This window comes from Notolepis coatsorum (genome assembly GCF_963971535.1).
Source record: "Notolepis coatsorum genome assembly, chromosome: 3".
Taxonomy (NCBI): Eukaryota; Metazoa; Chordata; class Actinopteri; order Aulopiformes; family Paralepididae; genus Notolepis; species Notolepis coatsorum.
In genome coordinates, this window is record NC_140167.1 from 91,031,759 (window position 1) to 91,052,861 (window position 21,103).

The following is a 21,103-nucleotide window of genomic DNA, read 5'->3' on the forward strand; positions in this document are numbered from 1 at the left end:
TTTAAGTACTGTAGTTTTAATGTAGTTGGTGTTTTTTTATATAGTGGTGAGTGTCTATGTATTGTGACTATATGTTTGTCTTTCAACCACTGCACAAATGAAGTTCTGAAAGGAAAATAAAGTAATTTGAAGTGAAGTACAGTGAATTTCCTGTGAAAAAACATACATTTTTTACAGTGTACATTACATTACAGCTAAATCCACACAGAGACTATAGCAGAAACTTATTTTCCACAATACGTCCCCTTTTACCATATTAAGCTCTTGGTGTTGAAGGCATGATGTTTTATGCAATTTGAAGTATATATATATAGTATATATATATATATATATATAGTATATATATACAAATAAAAGAAAACATACTTTCATAACTGTTTTACGTAACGTTTTCACATCTTATCAGAGAGCAGAAAGATCACTTCACTCACCGTTTCAGTTGCTGCAGGAAAAGTCCAGAGTTCATTCACCTTCTGAAATCTAGTGTATCTCATTGTTTTATTTTTTTTATTTTTCTATTATTATTATTATTATTATTATTATTATTATTATTATTATTATTATTATTATTATTATTATTATTATTATTATTATTTCATAAGCTATCTGTCTAACTGCCCCTGGCACATTCTGTTCTAACTATGTACCTTATATATATATATATATATGTGTGTGTGTGTGTGTTTCATTACATGTATATATACAATTATACATTCATACCAATTATTCGCCTGTTCTATTCTCTATCCATCCATCATCCATTGCAACACTATATTATCACAACATCAAAGTTGGGGGATCCCCTCTGATCTGAGGGTTCTCTCCTCCTCGCCGCCTGTGGTGCTTTTTTCTCTCCTATTGCCAGGTTTTTAGTGAGTCGTTCCTTATCTTCATTGGGGAAAGTCTGGAGTGTTGCATATTTGGATTTTATGGTGGTTTTTAGTTTTTGATCTTTTGTGATGTTTCTTCTTGACTTGTACAAGACGACTTGTACAGCCCATGGTGGGGGCTATTCCATATGATCTAGGGCTATACAAATACATTTGGTTTGATTTATAAGACAGAGACATGGTTAAGAAACAGACTGTAATCAATAAACTGTCATCTGTTTAACTTGCTTCTCCTAGACTTACATTTACATTTACAGTTAGTCATTTAGCTGATGCTTTTATCCAAAGCGACTTACAAGTTCTGTACGACAAGTCATCAGGAAGGGCACAACTCTATCAGCTGAGTAACAATGTTCATCAAAGTGTTGAGTGCTACAGTGTAGGTTAGTATATTAGTGCATGACAATAAGGTTAGTTAGGGTTAGATTAAAAATTTTCTTAGATACTACACTTATTCTACTAGTATTACTGTACATTTACTAGTGATATAATTACATTATTCTACAAGTAGAATCTATGTTCATCAGTAGTATCATCCTGCACAATTGTTCAGCCCTGTCCCATATTCTATTCTATTGTACTTTTATTTTAATTTAGTTTATATATTCTATTTATCTCATTATACCTTAATTGTCTCTTAATGTTGCACCAACGTCCAAAATAACTTCCTTGTATATGTGCAAACTTACTTGGCAATAAAGTAAACTGTTTTTGAGGAGAAACAGTTCAGCTCTAGTATAAAATCCTTTCCCACTCCCAACCAGTAGATGGCAGACTGGGATTAACCTGTCGCTCAGCTGTGTTCCATGAGAACTGGTCTACATCTCCTAAAAGCATCAGTCATTAACTTGTAATGGACAGTGAAATCACCTGGAACTAATGACCACCCGCTTAATTCAAACGGAAAATCACCAAGGCATCTCAAGGGCACCCGTGTTTTCAAATGTTTATTATTCGATTTTCTTCAAAAGCAAGAAAATATACTCTTTTTCAGAAATAATAATAAATATACAATATTTCTTTATGAACAAAATGCACAATTTACAAAACCGGCATCAGAGTTGCTTTTCCTCCTCCCCCCCCCTCCTCCTCCTCCTCCAACCCCCCCCCCCCCTCCTCCTCCTCCCCCCCCCCCCCCCCCCTCCTCCCCCTCCTCCTCCAACCTCCTCCCTCCTCCCCCCCCCTCCTCCTCCAACCTCCCCCCCCCCTCCTCCTCCTCATCCTCCCCCCCAGAATACAGTCTCACCGTCTGGCCCATTTCATCACAGAGTTAAGGCACTTATTATTAGTAGGCTATTGTCTATTCTCATCATTAATATCAATCTTGTTTTTTTTTATACACAATATTACAGTTTCACCACATGAGCTCCTTTGAGAACTACCGGTGTCAGTTGTTCTATGATCTTTGTTATTCTCCTATCATAATACTTTCACAAGGTTTTTAATGGTCTGTCGTGTGTTTAGGGTATTTTGAGCGAGTGTTCAAGACTTGACATTCAGTTTTCGGAGTTGATCCGATACGGGAAGTTGAGCGTCGGAGTGACGGGGGGAGGTGGCGTGGCTGAAACCGTCCAATCGCTTCCAGTCGTCCTCATGTTACTGATGCTCATCTCTCTGCTGTATACTTTTAATCCCCCCGGGTACATTCCACAGCTCGGGTTCCGGAGAGACAGCAGTGTCAGTGTTTGTCCGTCTATATGTGAGAGCTCCGCCGTGTGGTCAGGAGGTGAACAGCGCGTGTGACAGCAGCCAGGCGAGGAGACACGGGAGCGTGAGCGCACTGCATGCAGAGCTGGGCTGGGCCGAGCTGGGGCCGGCCGGGGTGGGGCCGGGCGGGGGGGCGGGGGAGGCGGTGCCGGGGTAGAGCTCCGTCCGTCTGTGCTGCTCCTGGTGGGTCAGCGGCGGCTCCACGGTGACGTAGCCGTTGATTATCCTCACGTTGGGAGGAGGGGTGGTGCTGGTGTAGAGAGGGAGAGAACAGCAGAAGTCAGGCTATTGTCCAGCACCTGTCACCTCTATGGGAGCGGTGCATTTATATTGCAGCTTTTATCCAAAGCGCTTTACAATTTCGTTCCTCACATTCACCCATTCACTCACTCACACATTCACACACCGACGGCGGCGGTGACCACGCAAGGTGCCAACCTGCTCATCGGGAGCAATTATGGGTTAAGTGTCTTGCTCAAGGACACATCGACACGCTGCCTGGGTGGAGCGGGAATCGAACCGGGAACCTCCTGCCCACTTTGACAACCTAGGATGGCTTAGAGTAGACGACAGAGTACAGCAACTTGCAATGGGCCTGATCTACAAGATACACTACACGACCAAGGTACCCATGTACCTGTCGAAATACTTCCCAAAGGTCAGTGAATTCCACGACCACAACACCAGAGGGAGCTCCACAAATCATGTGAAACCCAGATTCGGCTCAAACAAGGGACTAAACACGTTTCGCAATTATTCCACATCAATGTGGAACGCCCTACCCACAGCTGTAAAGGAATGTGAATCACTACCCACTTTCAAAACTCAAAATTCGAAACTGGCACCTGTAAATGTCCTAACCCAACCCCCTCCAATGTACAGTAAATGTCCTAACCCAGTAATACACGAGACCCTCTTCTTGGGACCAAGTAAGGTTTCGTTGATAATCCAATGTACAGTAACCCCCCCCCCCCCCACCCGCCTCATATCTTCACATGGTTAATATCTCAGCCTTCCGAAATTCATATTTTCACATGGTTAATAACTCAGCCTTCTGAAATTCATATCTTCACATGGTTAATAACTCAGCCTTCTGAAATTCATATCTTCACATGGTTAATATCTCAGCCTTCCGAAATTCATATTTTCACATGGTTAATAACTCAGCCTTCCGAAATTCATATCTTCACATGGTTAATATCTCAGCCTTCCGAAATTCATATCTTCACATGGTTAATATCTCAGCCTTCTGAAATTCATATCTTCACATGGTTAATATCTCAGCCTTCCGAAATTCATATCTTCACATGGTTAATATCTCAGCCTTCCGAAATTCATATCTTCACATGGTTAATATCTCACCCATCCCCGATGCGGACCCACAGGTCGCTGAAGAGGCGTGGCCTCCCGTGGCCTCCGCGGTGGGCCTTGCGGGGTCGCTTGTGTCGCCCGAACTCCTCCAGTTGGCTCAGGCTGTCGGGGAGCAGCATGTGGGGCAGCTCGTCGTCCTCCTCCTCCCCCAGGCCAGGCAGACCCTCGTCCAGCTCCTCCTCCTCCTCCGGAGTCCCGGTCACCCAGCTGAAGGGAGAGCCTGTGCCCACCTCGGGGCCCTCCTCGCTGGTCTCTACGCTGGGCTCTGTACTCCTGGAAACAGGGGACGAGATCGAGAGAGATCTCTAGTGATCAGGACATAAACATGGAACAGACATGGAGAAACATACAGGATTCATCTGTGCTCCATTCATTTTATTCATACTACTAATCACATGAATCTGTTAACCCTTTCACTACCACACTACAGAAGGTTAACCTTTCACTACCACACTACAGACTCTGTATAGTGTGGTAGTGAAAGGGCTAACCTTCTATAGTGCGGTAGTGAAAAGGTTAACATTCTATAGTGTGGTAGTGAAAGGGTTAAGAGAAAGAAGAATATAAATCATGTATTCAGATCTCCCAATTCAAATACTTGATATAGATTTTGGTTGACAACTGTAAGTTGCTTTGGCTTTTCACCTGGCGGCTTCAAACATCCTATTACAAAAGCAAGATGGATTCTACATTCGGAACTTGGTAAAATGATTATCTCTTTGTTGTATGACCTTGCATTTGCAGTCCTAATGCATGTACAATGCACTCTGGTTAGATGCTGATTACATTCCATTGTACTCTGTACTTGTACCCTGTGCAATGACAATGAATGAATGAATGAATGAATGAATGAATGAATGAATGAATGAATGAATGAATGAATGAACGAACGAATGAAAACGTTTATTTAAAATGGACACCACAGCTACATTGGACCAGTCACAGTGGACAGACCAGATGTGTTGTTTTGCGTGTTTATAGCACAAGTGCTAGTTTTCAACACTAGTCCATTGAGGCTTTTCTAAAAGATAGAATAAAATGAACAGTATAATACAGAATAAAAAAATCACAAATCAGAACAAATGGTTTTTTTTTCTTCTTTTTTTTTTATCTTTCTTCCCCTCCTTTTTCCCGATTTTTCTCCCATCCCACCCTTCCTGGTTGTTGCATACTTTCCCCTACTGTTGGTCCGGGAGACCGGAGACTGTCACATGCTTTCCTCCGACGCATGTGCAGCCTGGGGCAGGCCAACCTGGCCGCGCAGGTTCTCACCGGGGAGAGTGTAGCGTGTGGGAGGCCACACTATCTCTCCTTAGTTCCAACCCTTGCTGAGCAGGCGCCCCGACCAAACTGTAGGGGTCGCTGTCCACAACGCCCAGGACCCACCCTTCAGCTTTCCCACCCCCTGATACAGCCAATTGTATCAGTGTGAGAGGCCAGCCAAGCTGATAGCAACGCCGGGAGCTGGATTCGAACAGGCGAATCCAGTGTCTCCCGGTGTTGGTGACGAACGTAATCTCCGTGCGCCACCTGCCCCCCCCCCCCAGAACAAATGGTTACCAGAACAAGAGTCCATGATCAAAACAACTGAACCAGTCCACGTCTACATATTATGTGAGCACTGCTGCTTTGATTTCAGCCATACTTTTAGATACAAAAAAGTTGAATAGATTCTAAATGAACTAATAATGGATTATGACATGGCATAATAACATACAAGGTGCTAGACACCCGTATAACAGGCTTATTACATGTTATGGCTCTTCGTGAGGCGATCTAGAATCTACCCCATTCTGGCAGTAATTTGGCGTAGTATAGTATGTGCGTTAACAACTACGCTTCACCTGCATTGTAATCCTTACAATACTTCATGCCTTCAGGCAGTGGCGGCTCTACCACTAGGGGCGCTCGGGCGCCGCCCCCCCTCAGGCCCTACCCTGGTTATATGAGAGAAGAAGAAAAATAAGTTTTTAGTTTTTTGTTTTATAGCCCTATATGTAACTGAGGGGTACAATTCCCTGACTGTATTACTAGATATGATACTTACTACCACTACCTTTGTACTTAATATTCGGCCACCCAGTACACGGCATAAATATATTATCATGAACACTCTCACGTAGATGAAACGGATCCAACACAAATGTACGAATTAGAAACAGGTCTTTATTTCTACACAGCGATGGTGTGTAGAATAAGCACTTAATCACTTAATTACATTTATGAATTGAAATAGTATGCACTTTTATGGCAAGGAGTATTCGTCGGTATATCAATAGAGAATGTCCAATCTCTGAAGGCGCAGGTGGTAAATATACGACCTGGAATAGTTAAGGAATAACAGCAATGATACTTTAATGATTATAGGCTGGATACACTAGAGGGGGTTAATCCGGTCGCTTGTAAGCCGACAGGAGTAGGAGGGGGGGGGGGGTAGAATCCAGCTGCCTCGTCCGGCCAAGGGTATCCCAGGTGAACCCACTGTAGTGCCGTTCAATGCGCCGGCGATCCTTGGACCACAGATGAAAGCAGGTGGACTCTTTGTGGGCCGGCTCTCTCCGGTCCACGGGGGAGAGACGTGAAGAGACCTCGTCTTGCAGAGCGTCTCCTCACCTTGCGTCCTCTCCAGGGGGGGGGGTTCCAACACACGGCAGTGTCGGGGGTCTTTATCCATGGAATAATCAAAGTATCCAAAGCATAATCCGTGCCTGGGAAGGCGGGCTGTCGTCGGTAGAATAATCCGGTATACAGGTCCACTCGCTCGTCGGCTCTGGGGCTCCTCGGGTGCAGCTTCACATAGGGTCAACCACCCTGGGTAAGCAGCCAGTTCTCTGCCCGAAACGATGGGGTACTGACTACGGTAGTATTCTCACCGCACGAAGCACTATATATTAACAGACTATTATTAGCTTAATAGACTACGTCCAACTCGACGATATAGTGCCAAATATGACTATTCAAATATTAATATACACGATGTCTCAATACCGATGGTAGGCGAACTTGGCCTTACTCCCACACGTGGCGTCGCGGGGAGGCTTTACGTCTGTGACTCTATTGGAGGGTAAGAAACTGGACTGAAAAGAAAGTCCTACTTTAGTAGCGCAGTATATATACGCACTATGAACAAATAGTCCCATTAGTGGTGCGGTAGCCAAATTCCTACACGGAACTAGGACTTGTTCGTACATGTCGAGCGGTACGTTTGAACTGGGTCTGAGGGGTATGGCAGCCTGGCACCAAGGTCTCGACCAATAGTAGAATGGAGACTATTATGGGATGTTCAGTAGGCTAGAATGGATATTCAATGCATATTGTACAAGGAATATACAAGGGATATCAGGGAATATTAGAGAATATACAAATACAATTAAATATATATATATAAATAAATATATATATTCGGTTTAATCTGGCCCTTCACAACAGCCACCCCCTGAATAGGTCCCAGACCTAATCAGTTAAACAGAGACAGATTAATCGCGTTGTCTATTTACACATAAGGGTTTGCTGTAGGGGTCAGTCAACTTCACAAAGTCATAGGGTTGTAGGGTCATGGTCATCATCGATTGTGTCTGGGAGTCGAGGCAGTTCTATGAGCCTTGCCACGGGACGGGTGTAAGTGCGACCCTGGACGAGCACTTCAGCTGCTCGGACCTTGCCGTCGGCACCGGTGATCACTTTGCTTACGCGGCCGGCCGGCCACATAGCTCTGGGCAGTGATTGATCAATAATCATGACGACTGTTCCTTCTGTCAAATTGTCTCTCTCCTTTACCCACTTCTGGCGGGTCTGTAGAGACGGTAGGTAGTGCAGTAGGAAACTGTTCCAAAACTTGTCGGCTAATACTTGGCTGTACCTCCACATTCGTCGGCCGTTCGCTTCTTCAGGCCGGTACATTGTCTGTGGTAATGCAGGATCTAGCCGCCCCATCAGGAGTGTGTTGGGGGTAACTGGGTCGATATCCGCCACATCACTGGAGACATATCCGAGGGGCTTCGAGTTAAGTACTCCCTCAATCTCCGTGAGGACTGTCATTAGGACTTCTTCCGCCACAGTCTGGGCCCCAAGTACTGCGTACAGGGCTGTCTTTATGGAGCGCACTTCTCGTTCCCAAGTGCCACCAAAGTGGGGTGCGTTTCGGGGGTTGAATTGGAAATCAACCTGTGCTGGAGCGAGGTGGGTCTTAAGTTCTGGGCCCATAGCTTGGAAGCTCTCTCTCAGCTCTCTTTCGCCGCCTTTGAAGTTTGTCCCATGATCGGACAATAGGGTAGACGGTCTTCCTTTCCGTGATGTGAATCTACGGAAGGCCATAAGGAATGAGTCTGTGCTCATGGTCGGGAGAAGCTCGATGTGTATCGCTCTGGTGGTCATGCATTTGAATACAATACCCCACCGCTTCTCGGTTCCTCTTCCTTTCTTTATGTGCAGCGGGCCAAAGCAGTCCATACCCGTTGAGTGGAATGGCTTGTCACCGATTCGGAGGCGACATGGAGGAAGGTCAGCCATCCTTGGTATGCTGGGCTGCGCGCGCCACTTGCGGCAGTCTACACATGTTCGCTGGAAGCGTCGTACCGCCTCTCTTCCTTGTAGGATCCAGTAACGACGTCTGATTTCCGCGAAGACTCTTTCTGCTCCTGCGTGATGTACATCCTCATCGTATTTCTTTATAATCAGCTCTGTGACCTTGTGTCGGCTGTTCAATACGATCGGGTATTTAATGTCATCCGGTAGATTGGGGGCTCTGCGTAGGCGACCACCCACTCTGATGAGGGTGTGAGCGTCGCTCTCGGGGGCCAGGTGAATTAATCTGCTGTCGGATGGGACGGGCTTTCCTCCCTGTAGACAGGCCAATTCATCGGGGAACGAGTCTCTCTGGGCTCGCTGCAGTAGAAGCAATTCTGCTTCCTCGTAGTTAGCTGCTGACATATCAGCGGGGGACTTGCACTCCGGGTGGTACCGCAGGAATGTTCTTTGTTGTGCACTCTCTATGGACGTGCAATCGTCTATGTTAGGGTCGGTGGAGGCTACGGTGCTCAATCCACAGAACACAGACTTCTTAATTTCCACCTCCTCTGGACTTGCTTCCCTCGGGATAGGCATGGGCCACTGTCCTTCCGGGAGTCTTAGGAATGCGGGGCCGTCACTGTAGACATTGCGACGGGTGAGGTCATCCAGGGGTTCTGTTTTGTATCAACGTAGCGCCACTCTGTTTCTCCGGTTAACTCTTCGGTTAAGTCTTGAATCTCGGTGACTCTGACTCCCACGAAGACTTTGTACTTGCATGAGTCTGATTTGATCCAGGCGAGTACCGTCGTGGAATCTGACCACAGGATTGTTCTAGACACCGGTATGGTGAGCTCACGTTGGATGAGCGTGGCTAGGTGCGCTCCGGCTAGGGCTGCGCAGAGCTCTAGACGTGGGATAGATTGTTGCTTGCGTGGGGCTATTCTCGAGCGGGCGAGGACAAATGCTGTGTAGATCTCTCCCCCCTGGTCTTGGGCCCGCAAGTAGGCTACTGATCCGTATGCGACCTCTGAGGCGTCACTGAAGACGTGTAAGTCCATTTTACATGTCTCTGGCCTCACCGTGGGTGGGAAGTAGCTTCGGCGCATATTAACGCCTGGGAGTGAGTGGAGCTCCATCTCCCACTCTCTCCAGGTGGATGCAAGGTGTGCGGGAATGGGGTCGTCCCAGCCCTGGTCCTTGTCCCACAATGCTCGTACAATCATTTTTGCCCTGGTGGTGTACGGTAGAATACATCCTAGCGGGTCATATTGTCGGGCGAGTGTTGTGTACACACTCCGTCTGGTGGTCGGCGCCGCCGCCGGCCTTCCCTGCTCCGTAATCAGGGGCTTGTGTCTGTAGTGAAGCGAATCTGTTTTGAATCGCCACACCAATCCCAGGGTCATCTCCTGGGCTTCTCCCGGGATTGTAGCCATCCAGGTCTCGCTGCTGGCTGCCTTGTCCTCGGAGGAGAGGCTGCGCAGTACTTGCGGATCGCTGCTGGCCCACTGCCTGAGATCAAAGCCGCCTTTGATCAATGAGGCGCGGAGTTTAATCAGGAGAGCCTCGGCTTCTTCCTGGGTTGAAAGGCTTTGTAGACAGTTGTCTACGTAGAAGCTGTTCTTTACGCTGTGTCGGACCTCTTCGTCCGCTGCTGGGTCCTCTGCTACATGTTTCTGTAGTGCAAATGTCGCACAGCAGGGGCTGCACGTAGTTCCGAAGGGGAGGACTTCCCATTGGTAGATGGCTGGGTGCTCATCTCCTGGCTTCTCTCTCCATAGGAACCGTAACAGGGGCTTGTCTGCCTCTACTAATCTCACCTGCAGGAACATTCCTTTAATGTCCCCGCTGATGGCCACCTTTTCCTGGCGGAAGCGGAGTAGAACGCCGAGTAGGGAGGGGCCGAGTGTGGGACCGGGCAGTAACTCTTTATTCAGATTTTGGGATCCGATCTGGTAGCTGCAGTTAAATACTATGCGGTCTTTACCGTTGTGATGGACCTTGTGGTGGGGCACGTACCACGATTCAGTGGTCTGGTCAGCCTCTTTAATGTCCATCTTTGTGACGTGTCCCGCTGTGATGAGCTTCTCAATCTCAGCGCGGTATACACTCTCTTGGGCGGGGTTCTTGGCTAAGCGCCGCTCCGTGTTCAGCAGGTACCGTTCTGTGGCGTCTGTCTTGGCGTGGAAAGTAGGCATTCCTTCTCGCCGCAGGAGTGGCGTGGCGTATCTCAACACGCCGTTGACCGGGACTCTCTTGGTCCCTGTCTCGAGGAGGTGAATTGCGTAAATGTCATCTTTAGAGCGAATGTCTTTCTTTCCGTTCTTAAAGGGCATCTGTTCCAAGGTCCATAGCCGCTCTACGTGTTGCAGGAGTGCGGTTTCTCCCTCTGTGACTCGGGAGTGGAGACATCTAGTGGCTGTACTTCGGTTGAGAGATTTGGCGAGCGGGCCTTGGAGAGTCCATCCCAAACGGGTCTCGACTGCTGCAGGACAGCCTCGGGGTCCGGTATGAACCCGGTCTATCGGGACAATGAGGTCTGCATGGTCGGAGCCTATCAACAGGGTCGGCATAGCATTGTCTATGAGCGGGATCGGTAACTTGCGCAGATGTGCATATTTCTCCATCAGCTTGGCGACGGGGTATGTGTACCGCGACAGTCCTATTTCTTGGCTGGTGAAAGCGTCTGCAATCTGGTACCGTTGCTCAGGCTGGCCGCTTGCTGCGATAGAGAATGAGACATTCTCGCCCTTTATCGTCTTCAAATCTCGTCTTATTGTCCGAATTGTCATTTGGGTTTCGCTTCCCCGCAGCCCTAGCTGGGCCGCAGCGGAGGCGAGCAGCAGGGTCTTCTCTGACCCGTCATCGAGGACGGCGTAAGTGTCCAGGACTTTATTCTGGTAGCTTAGTGTCACACGCACTACTTTTAGGAGTACTCGGGCTCCACTGCTGCTGGCGGGATCGATGTACATGACGCTCGCTTTGCGGCTGGATGGTGCAGGTGAAGGGCGCCGTCTGTTACTGTCGTGAAGTATGTCCAGATGGGCTCCATCGCACTTGGTGCACCTTTTCTTTAAGCGGCATTCGGCTGCCATGTGTGAGCGCGCACAGCGAAAACAGCGCTTGTTGGACTTTATCCATTGACCTGCTTCCTCCGCGTTCAGCTTGGGGAAGGAGTCACATTGCGCTAGCCAGTGTTCTTTCTCACAGTAGGGGCACACTATCTTCCACTTCTCCGTTCTGGAGGGGGTACTGTGGCTCCTGCTGCTCGGTACTGACTCCGATTGGTGCATCACAGTCACCGATCTTCTTCCATCATTTAGTCGTCTGGTTCCTTCTCTGGAGCCAGGGGTGCTCCGTCCGAATGTATCTAGCCGTAGGCTGCTGACTTCTCTCGCCAGGAAGTCTGCTAGATTGAGGAGGTTCGGTTCGGGGCCATTCGGGTCTCTGTGGTCCCTCTGCCGCCTAAAGCGCTCCTGACGAGCGGGCGGCAGCTTCTCCAGAATCCTTTCCACATTTGAGTTGGCGTAAAGTTCATACTTCCCCTTCTCTCTTTGCGCTCCCAACATCCCTACCAGGGACTGCACTCTGATGGACAGGTCGTCCAGTGCTCGATTGTCTATTGCTGGGGGTAAGCGGTCGATGTGTCGGATCTCCTGGATCACGTAATCCCATATGCGCCCATACCTCTGGTCCAATGCTACCAGCGCTGCTGTGTATGGGGTGGTGGAAGTCGCGTAGGCGAGCGCTATATTATGTGCGCGGGGTACCTTTAAGTGCTGCAGTAGGATGGCGTATTTGTGGCGTTCATCCAATACATCCACCAACATGGTCTCCAGACACATGCGGAGTTCTGTATACTGGGCCCGGTTCTCTTGGGTGAAGTCGGGTACCATAGGCGTGCCAATGTATGACGCTGACTGTGGATACATCGGCGAGCGTTGGGGGAGAGGCCTCCTAGGCGAGTCTCCTCCCGCTCCTTGGTATGGGCTGGTACCGGCAGTGTACCATGGCCCGCTTGTCCAGGTGCTGTTCCTCGGTGCTCACCCGGGTATAGAGTCGGGGGTCTGTAGCGCAGCTCCGCGGGAGTATAGCCTGGGCTGTACCGGACCTCCTGGTCCGGTAGAGTACTGTGCTGTCTTCGGGCGTGGTTCTCCTCCTCTTCCTCTTCGTCTTCAGTTAGGTCATCCAGTGCTTGTAGTCTCTGGTTTAGCCTCTCCACAGGATATGCTGCTCCTTCCCGGTTGCTAGGTCTCGCTTGGACCGGTGGGGGGAGGTGGTCTGTGGGGGGTATAGACCTCGTCTGTTGGTCAAGTTCAGGGTTGTTTACTCGGCTAGGGGATGCCGCCCTGGAGGTGTGTCTAGACGAGTTCCTGGAGCCTCTGGCGGAGGGAGAGGGTGTTGTCCGTCTGATCAGCTGTTCTATTAGTTGCGCTTGCTGTCTGTCGCGCTCTGCGTCCCGTAGAGCACCAGCAGCTGCTCGCTGGCTGTCTGCTCGGTCTCGGGCCACATTCTCTTCCATCTGAATGCGTCTTATTTCCAGGCGTATGTGCTCTTCTTCGCTCCGTTGCTGTATCTGCAATCGATCGCGTTCACCCTGGAGTCTATCGCGTTCAGTAGAGGCGTTCAGGCTGACGAGGAATGCCTGCTGTAGTGTCCTCTCTGCCTCGCTGGGAGAAGGCGGTTGTATAGGGGAGCCTTCCCTCGGGGTACTCCTTGCGGAGCCTTGGAGCTCTATCTCCACGGTGCTCTCCCCGTCTTCTTCCGTGCCGAGTTCTCTCTCGGTAGCGTTGTATTCCTCCCGGGACTCATCGGGGACTACTTCTTCAGTACTGGCGGGGTGTGAAGTCATGTCTGGTTCCCACTGGTCCCCACCGTGAACTTGGTCAGTTACATTAGAACCCGTAGGGGCCTCTATGGTCGGGGTAGTCTGGGCGTTGGGGTTAGACATACTTTACTTTCTAGTTTTACCGCGTTTACTGTTAGTAGAAGACTAGGTTGTTGACTGACAGCGTAAGCCTCTAAGTACTGAGGGAGCCGTCGTTCGCGCTGCGGGCGTTGGTTAGGAGGATCGTTTCGTGGAGTGTTCATGATAGGCCATTTCAATATTAATAACACTATATTAATATTACACTAATTACCATCCGGCTCGAAGGACCAATTGTAACTGAGGGGTACAATTCCCTGACTGTATTACTAGATATGATACTTACTACCACTACCTTTGTACTTAATATTCGGCCACCCAGTACACGGCATAAATATATTATCATGAACACTCTCACGTAGATGAAACGGATCCAACACAAATGTACGAATTAGAAACAGGTCTTTATTTCTACACAGCGATGGTGTGTAGAATAAGCACTTAATCACTTAATTACATTTATGAATTGAAATAGTATGCACTTTTATGGCAAGGAGTATTCGTCGGTATATCAATAGAGAATGTCCAATCTCTGAAGGCGCAGGTGGTAAATATACGACCTGGAATAGTTAAGGAATAACAGCAATGATACTTTAATGATTATAGGCTGGATACACTAGAGGGGGTTAATCCGGTCGCTTGTAAGCCGACAGGAGTAGGAGGGGGGGGGGGGGTAGAATCCAGCTGCCTCGTCCGGCCAAGGGTATCCCAGGTGAACCCACTGTAGTGCCGTTCAATGCGCCGGCGATCCTTGGACCACAGATGAAAGCAGGTGGACTCTTTGTGGGCCGGCTCTCTCCGGTCCACGGGGGAGAGACGTGAAGAGACCTCGTCTTGCAGAGCGTCTCCTCACCTTGCATCCTCTCCAGGGGGGGGGGTTCCAACACACGGCAGTGTCGGGGGTCTTTATCCATGGAATAATCAAAGTATCCAAAGCATAATCCGTGCCTGGGAAGGCGGGCTGTCGTCGGTAGAATAATCCGGTATACAGGTCCACTCGCTCGTCGGCTCTGGGGCTCCTCGGGTGCAGCTTCACATAGGGTCAACCACCCTGGGTAAGCAGCCAGTTCTCTGCCCGAAACGATGGGGTACTGACTACGGTAGTATTCTCACCGCACGAAGCACTATATATTAACAGACTATTATTAGCTTAATAGACTACGTCCAACTCGACGATATAGTGCCAAATATGACTATTCAAATATTAATATACACGATGTCTCAATACCGATGGTAGGCGAACTTGGCCTTACTCCCACACGTGGCGTCGCGGGGAGGCTTTACGTCTGTGACTCTATTGGAGGGTAAGAAACTGGACTGAAAAGAAAGTCCTACTTTAGTAGCGCAGTATATATACGCACTATGAACAAATAGTCCCATTAGTGGTGCGGTAGCCAAATTCCTACGCGGAACTAGGACTTGTTCGTACATGTCGAGCGGTACGTTTGAACTGGGTCTGAGGGGTATGGCAGCCTGGCACCAAGGTCTCGACCAATAGTAGAATGGAGACTATTATGGGATGTTCAGTAGGCTAGAATGGATATTCAATGCATATTGTACAAGGAATATACAAGGGATATCAGGGAATATTAGAGAATATACAAATACAATTAAATATATATATATAAATAAATATATATATTCGGTTTAATCTGGCCCTTCACAACACTATAAATAATATAAACATGTTTAAAATTAATAATATTTACTCATTTTAAGTATGTTTGTGTTTCCAATGCACAATATAACGTTATTATATAAAAAAAAAAAAATTGTTTTCTTGAACAGGAAGTGACTCACTTTTCTTTTTTTTAATAATTTTTTTGTATTTCTCGGCCCGGGCTAGACGCGATAGCGCTCTGAGTGCGCGTCACGGTTTGATCGCTGTATCTGTCACAGCCAATCAGTGCGTAACGCGTTGTGCGTTGAAATATGACTATTATGTTGGAATCCGGGCGCGATTTGAAGCGGTCTAGCCAGTAGCGTCAAGAATTTCTGTAGCCGCATTTCGCGGAGACGCTCTCTGATTGGCCGACGCCAGTATTTTTTTCCGTAGCAGAATTTCACAGAGACGATCTCTGATTGGCCGAATCCAATTTCTAATGTTCCAATTCTAGCTTATTCCTAGGTTGGTCCGTTGGTGGTAGAGATAGTTGTGTTGTTGTGAGATGCATGCAGCTGTTTGTCTTAGAGCGTGCCGTGACTGCAAGTTCTTTAGACTGTTAAGCTTAGGCACTCTTTCAAAGTTGGTTAAGGTTAGAGTTTGTCTTAGAGCATGGCGATAGAACGCCAGGTAGTTTGCAGTCTGTTCGACGCGGAAATGGACAAAGGAATGAAGTACTTGTGTTGTGTGGTGCTAACTGCTAACAAGCTAACACTTGGCTAACAAGCTATATGGCGGATGCAGTCTGGACACAGTGGACAGTGGTCTGGAATACATCAACAGTGGATTATACACTTTATCAAGGCAAGCCCTCCTGCCCTGGACGTGTCAACTAAACAGTGAGTCTCTCTCTCTCTCTCTCTCTCTCTCTCTCTCTCGCTCTCTCTCTCTCTCTCGCTCTCTCTCTCTCTCTCTCTCTCTCTCTCGCTCTCTCTCTCTCTCTCTCTCTCTCTCTCTCTCTCTCTCTCTCTCTCTCTCTCTCTCTCTCTCTAATTTCGCCGCGTGTGGGGCATAACCACTCAGACAATGAATGGTAACTTGTTTAAAATGAAGAGACATACAAATGTGTTTATTATTGAATGGATCTGACATCATCTGAGAGAGAGAGAGAGAGAGAGAGAGCGAGCGAGAGAGCGAGAGAGAGAGAGAGAGAGAGAGAGAGAGAGAGAGAGAGAGAGAGAGCTGTGCGTGTTTGTGTTGGGCTATTGGAAACGTGGTTGCATTTGACTGACTGATCATATATTGATCGATGGCAATGGTGATAATATTCGCCAATGCGTGCCTTGTACATGTTTGCAAAATGTTTGGTATAGCGCCCCTAGTGGCGAAGCATCCACAAGCCGCTACTGCCTTCAGGGAAGCAAAGCAACACTACCTCTTCTGACGAGCTTCTTGCCTACAGACTGGTTGAATGAATGTCACCCTGATCACAGTAAACATGCCTACTTTGAATATCACTGAAGACCTGTAGCTTGTAAGCAGTAAATGGTATTATGGTAAATGGTGCATTTATATAACAGCTTTTGATCCCAAAGCGCTTTACAATTTGTTCCTCACATTTTTACCCATCCACTCACACATTCACTCACACTGATGGTGGAGGCGACCATGAAAGGTGCCAACCTGCTCATCGGGAGCAGTTAGGGGTTAAATGTCTTGCTCAAGGACACTTCGACACACTGCCCGGAAGGAGTGGGAATCGAACCGGGAACCTCCTAGACTACCAGACAACCGCTCTACCTCCCGATCCACTGTGTCATCCCTATGTGGTCTAAAATAAAATGTCACCTGTGAGCAAACCCATCAGAATCACCCGGTCCTCCTTGCAGCCATCAATCACATGTTATCCACTTCTCTCTACTGTACGCCTCACCAGCAGACCAGAGGCCAGCTATGTGTGTATCAGTAAGGCTGAGACCACTTACCGATTTATCAATAATTATCGACTGCGTGAAATCGATAAGTGGCATAAAAAAAAAATATATATATATTATACTAAAATACTAGGTCTTGTGGCATGTTTTAGTTAAAACATCCCAATTTCATGTAAATTCAGTTGTATTGCAACTCTGCACTGTGCATTCAATATGCAGTGCACTCCTCCATCACATCCAGAGAACACCGACTGTAACATGAGAAGGATCACTGTGGTAGTTTTGAATGGGGAAATCTAAAGACACTAAAGATGGTGGAAACGACAAAGAATTGCTGCAAAATAAACATAAATCTGTTGTTTAACCTGTTCCACACAATGTAAAAATCTGCGTAAAATATATACCTAGGTAAATGGAATATTGCTCCACTTCTACAAGGGCTATTTGCATATTCTTGGTATCTAGGTACATCTGTGGACCTCAGGGAATGTATTCACAGTGTCAGAAATATTGTGTCTATTACTAGGCTTGCTTAAATTGTGATGAAACAAATGAGAATATGAATTATGATTTTTCTTTGCATCTTTGACAGTGAATAACACCATGATAATAATGACCAAACTTAAAAAACTGCCACTGATCTCGTTCAGTACCTTCTTGAGATCATGTGTACAAAGAATCTAAGGAAATTAATAAAGGGAAGATGATAAAACCGAAGGTTCTGTAGATACAGTACTGAATTCTCCCATCCGGACCAATGCTATTTGAAATATTATTATAGAATTATTGATATGATTCATTCAGAACGCTGAACTTTGAACTCCCCCCCAGTCTCTGACAGGAAGTGTAGTTCGGAAAAATTACAACGCTGGTCGACAGCTATGCATGTCCTCTACAAAATGGCCGCAAAAAGACTACAATTCCCATGGTTAAAAATTTCCATTTCCGTTTCAGGCTTGGACGATCGAAAATCGAAAACTTAAAACTATCTAAGGACACTTTTAACCTATTGCTAAACTAACATATTGATGATAATATACATTCTACATGCTTTTGTGACATGTTAGTGATGTTAATACTTGAAAACGTTTGATTTTAAAATCGCAAATTCTTTGCATCACAAAAATATGGATCTATGACCATAATTTCATTTTGGGGTCGGTACCGACCCTAAGGGGTGGAACAGGTAATAAACAATTTTTTTTAATACTAATACAAATATTAATATTTATCGATAATTTGGTCCCAATTGATCGATTCTTTCAAATGGCATATTGTCTCAGCCTTATGTGTCAGTGTGGCTTGTACGTGAGGAGGATCTGGTCATCGCCGTCCCTTTAGAAGGTCATCTAGTGTCTCCTTCAGTTTGCTGTTTTTGGGATTAATCTTGCTTCTCAGACTGGGAATATTGACTTGTGAGGAGAGTGGGAGATCAATACTTTAATACCAGATATTCGAATTTTTTCATTTGCATTTAAAGGCTATTTATGAAGGACCACATACTTTTAATCATAATGCTCTCAAATGTTGAAAAAAAGTATGAAAAACTTGTGTTCTCTAAGTCTTGATTTTCATCTAGCATTTTATTCAAAAACGTGAATTTACATTTAATTGTATTCCGATATTATGCCAGTGTTTTTTACTACAGAATCTTTTTTTACAGAATGATAAATCACAACATATTGCATTATCAAATCACAATGCGATTGTAAAACATAAAGAATTACAATAATATTATCATATCACTGCCCAAGTATCTCTATCATTACCACAGGAGCACTTCACAGGCATTTCCTACCACAAGTATACTGAGCGATAATTACCCGGGCCTTGCAGATTATAATCACCCTGGCTTTGCAGATTATAATTACCCTGGCCTTTCAGATTATAATCACCCTGGCCTTTCAGATTATAATTACCCAGGCCTTTCAGATTATAATTACCCTGGCCTTTCAGATTATAATTACCCTGGCCTTTCAGATTATAATTACCCTGGCCTTTCAGATTATAATCACCCTGGCCTTTCAGATTATAATTACCCTGGCTTTTCAGATTATAATTACCCTGGCCTTTCAGATTATAATGACCCTGGCCTTTCAGATTATAATTACCCTGGCCTTTCAGATTATAATTACCCTGGCCTTTCAGAATATAATTACCCTGGCCTTTCAGATTATAATTACCCTGGCCTTTCATATTATAATTACCCAGGCCTTTCATATTATTATTACCCTGGCCTTTCAGATTATAATTACCCTGGCCTTTCAGATTATAATTACCCAGGCCTTTCAGATTATTATTACCCTGGCCTTTCAGATTATAATTACCCTGGCCTTTCAGATTATAATTACCCTGGCCTTTCAGATAATAATTACCCAGGCCTTTCAGAATATAATTACCCTGGCCTTTCAGATTATAATTACCCTGGCCTTTCAGATAATAATTACCCGGGCCTTTCAGATTATAATCACCGGGCCTTTCAGAATATAATTACCCTGGCCTTTCAGATGATAATTACCTGGGCCTTTCAGATTATAATTACCCTGGCCTTTCATATTATAATTACCCTGGCCTTTCAGATTATAATTACCCTGGCCTTTCAGATTATAATTACCCTGGCCTTTCAGATTACACATAAATAAATGGCCAATTTGAAAATCAGTCCAGGGCCCTCATGCATCAACGTGTTCTACGCACAGATCTGTGCTTACCCTGTGCGTACGATCATTTCTAAGCAAAGAGTGGGATTCATCAACTTCAACTTGAACTTGACTTTGTGCGTACATCTACGCACAGTTCAGACCTGGCGTACCTAGCGCCCAGTGGTAGAATATATTATTACAACAAGGAAATGAGCTTCTGTGCATAATAACACTGGCACGTTCTGTACGAACCGTAGTTCATTATAGTTCATTGTAAAATAGCAACAGTAGTGTAATTATGGTCAAAACCCTATAAATAGCATTTGGAATAATAGATCTTTCTCTCAGAATGAATGCAGCATGGTTTATATAGCGTTATCGGAATATACGGGGTGTAGGCTACTGACTGACTGCGCTCCGCGTAGCTTGATTGATTGATTGATTGAAAAGTTTATTAACAGATTGCAGAATGGGTACAGTACAGTACAGCTCAGTACATACAATTGTTAATTGGGGATGCAGACCAACTTTCGTCTTGTTTACATCAGGGTCCCCCATTTTCAATTCATCATAAATCATAAAGCTCAACTCGTTATTATTCTGCGCAGACCGCAGAGACACGGGAACGTTTTGATTATATTTAAAAGGCTTTACGTTAAACGAAACAAGTGGAACTTCGAAGCTGTAAGCAGAATACAAGTCATATTAATATAGTGTTCTTCCCCCTTTTTACTGTATAAGAAAGAATAGAAAACGCATTGCAATGACACTATAGTGGACAGACTATGTATATGATGGGATTCAAGTTCATGTATTGAAAGGCAGGCTATCATACATGCAGTGAGATTCATTGTTCTTGTATATGCTCTCGTATTATATTGTTTATATAGGCTACCCAATACTGACATCAAAATAGATTGTAGTATGCCTCTAGAAATCATATGCAGCAGGTAGAAAATTGACGGGAGATCCATCGCGATTTGGAATAAAATTGAGGAGAACTTTAATCCATGGGGTATTAATCAAACAACACGGGAAAAGGCAGTCATATTCCAGCGCGGTCTTTATTAGCCGACAACAAAATAGATGCATCTAAAAATCATATAGCCAATCGAACACAACTAATAAAGGCATTCATATTACAAGCACGGTTATAATGACACACAACCAACGCCAAACAGTGGTCAACGAACGGTCTTTATTAGTATTTTGAGCTGTCCAGGCAGAATTGCAGCAATGGTCCTAGGGAGCCGTTGATATCTGACATCACCGTTTACAAATCCGCCTTTTATTTATCCCACAATACGCGATAGTGTCTTCTTGGTTCGACAGCAGTGAATTCTCCGTGGAGTTTCTCAGAGTTCCGCTCGGGTCGGTCCATTATTTCACATCCCATGGGGGGTGTTTCCTCATTTTCATGACCATATATGGATAATCATGCACGAGCATTGACGGTAGAACAAAGTGGTATTCATCAACACGGAGGACCATAGAGCCTGCGTACGCACGTGTGATGAATGCCG

At 46.0% G+C, this 21,103-nt stretch overlaps 1 protein-coding gene across 1 annotated transcript in view; it reads right to left on the reverse strand.

Moving 5' to 3' along the window:
• Window positions 1–2,124: 2,124 nt before the first annotated feature.
• The window catches only part of trabd2b (TraB domain containing 2B), a gene marked incomplete at its 5' end in the record, with an annotated part of 22,571 nt that continues 3,592 nt past the window's right edge, over window positions 2,125–21,103 (reverse strand). Inside the window, 2 exons of the mRNA XM_084311293.1 lie at window positions 2,125–2,847; window positions 3,960–4,241. Coding sequence (XP_084167419.1) covers window positions 2,610–2,847; window positions 3,960–4,241 — 520 coding nt within the window. The 3' untranslated portion in view covers window positions 2,125–2,609. The remainder of the gene's footprint in view (window positions 2,848–3,959; window positions 4,242–21,103) is intronic.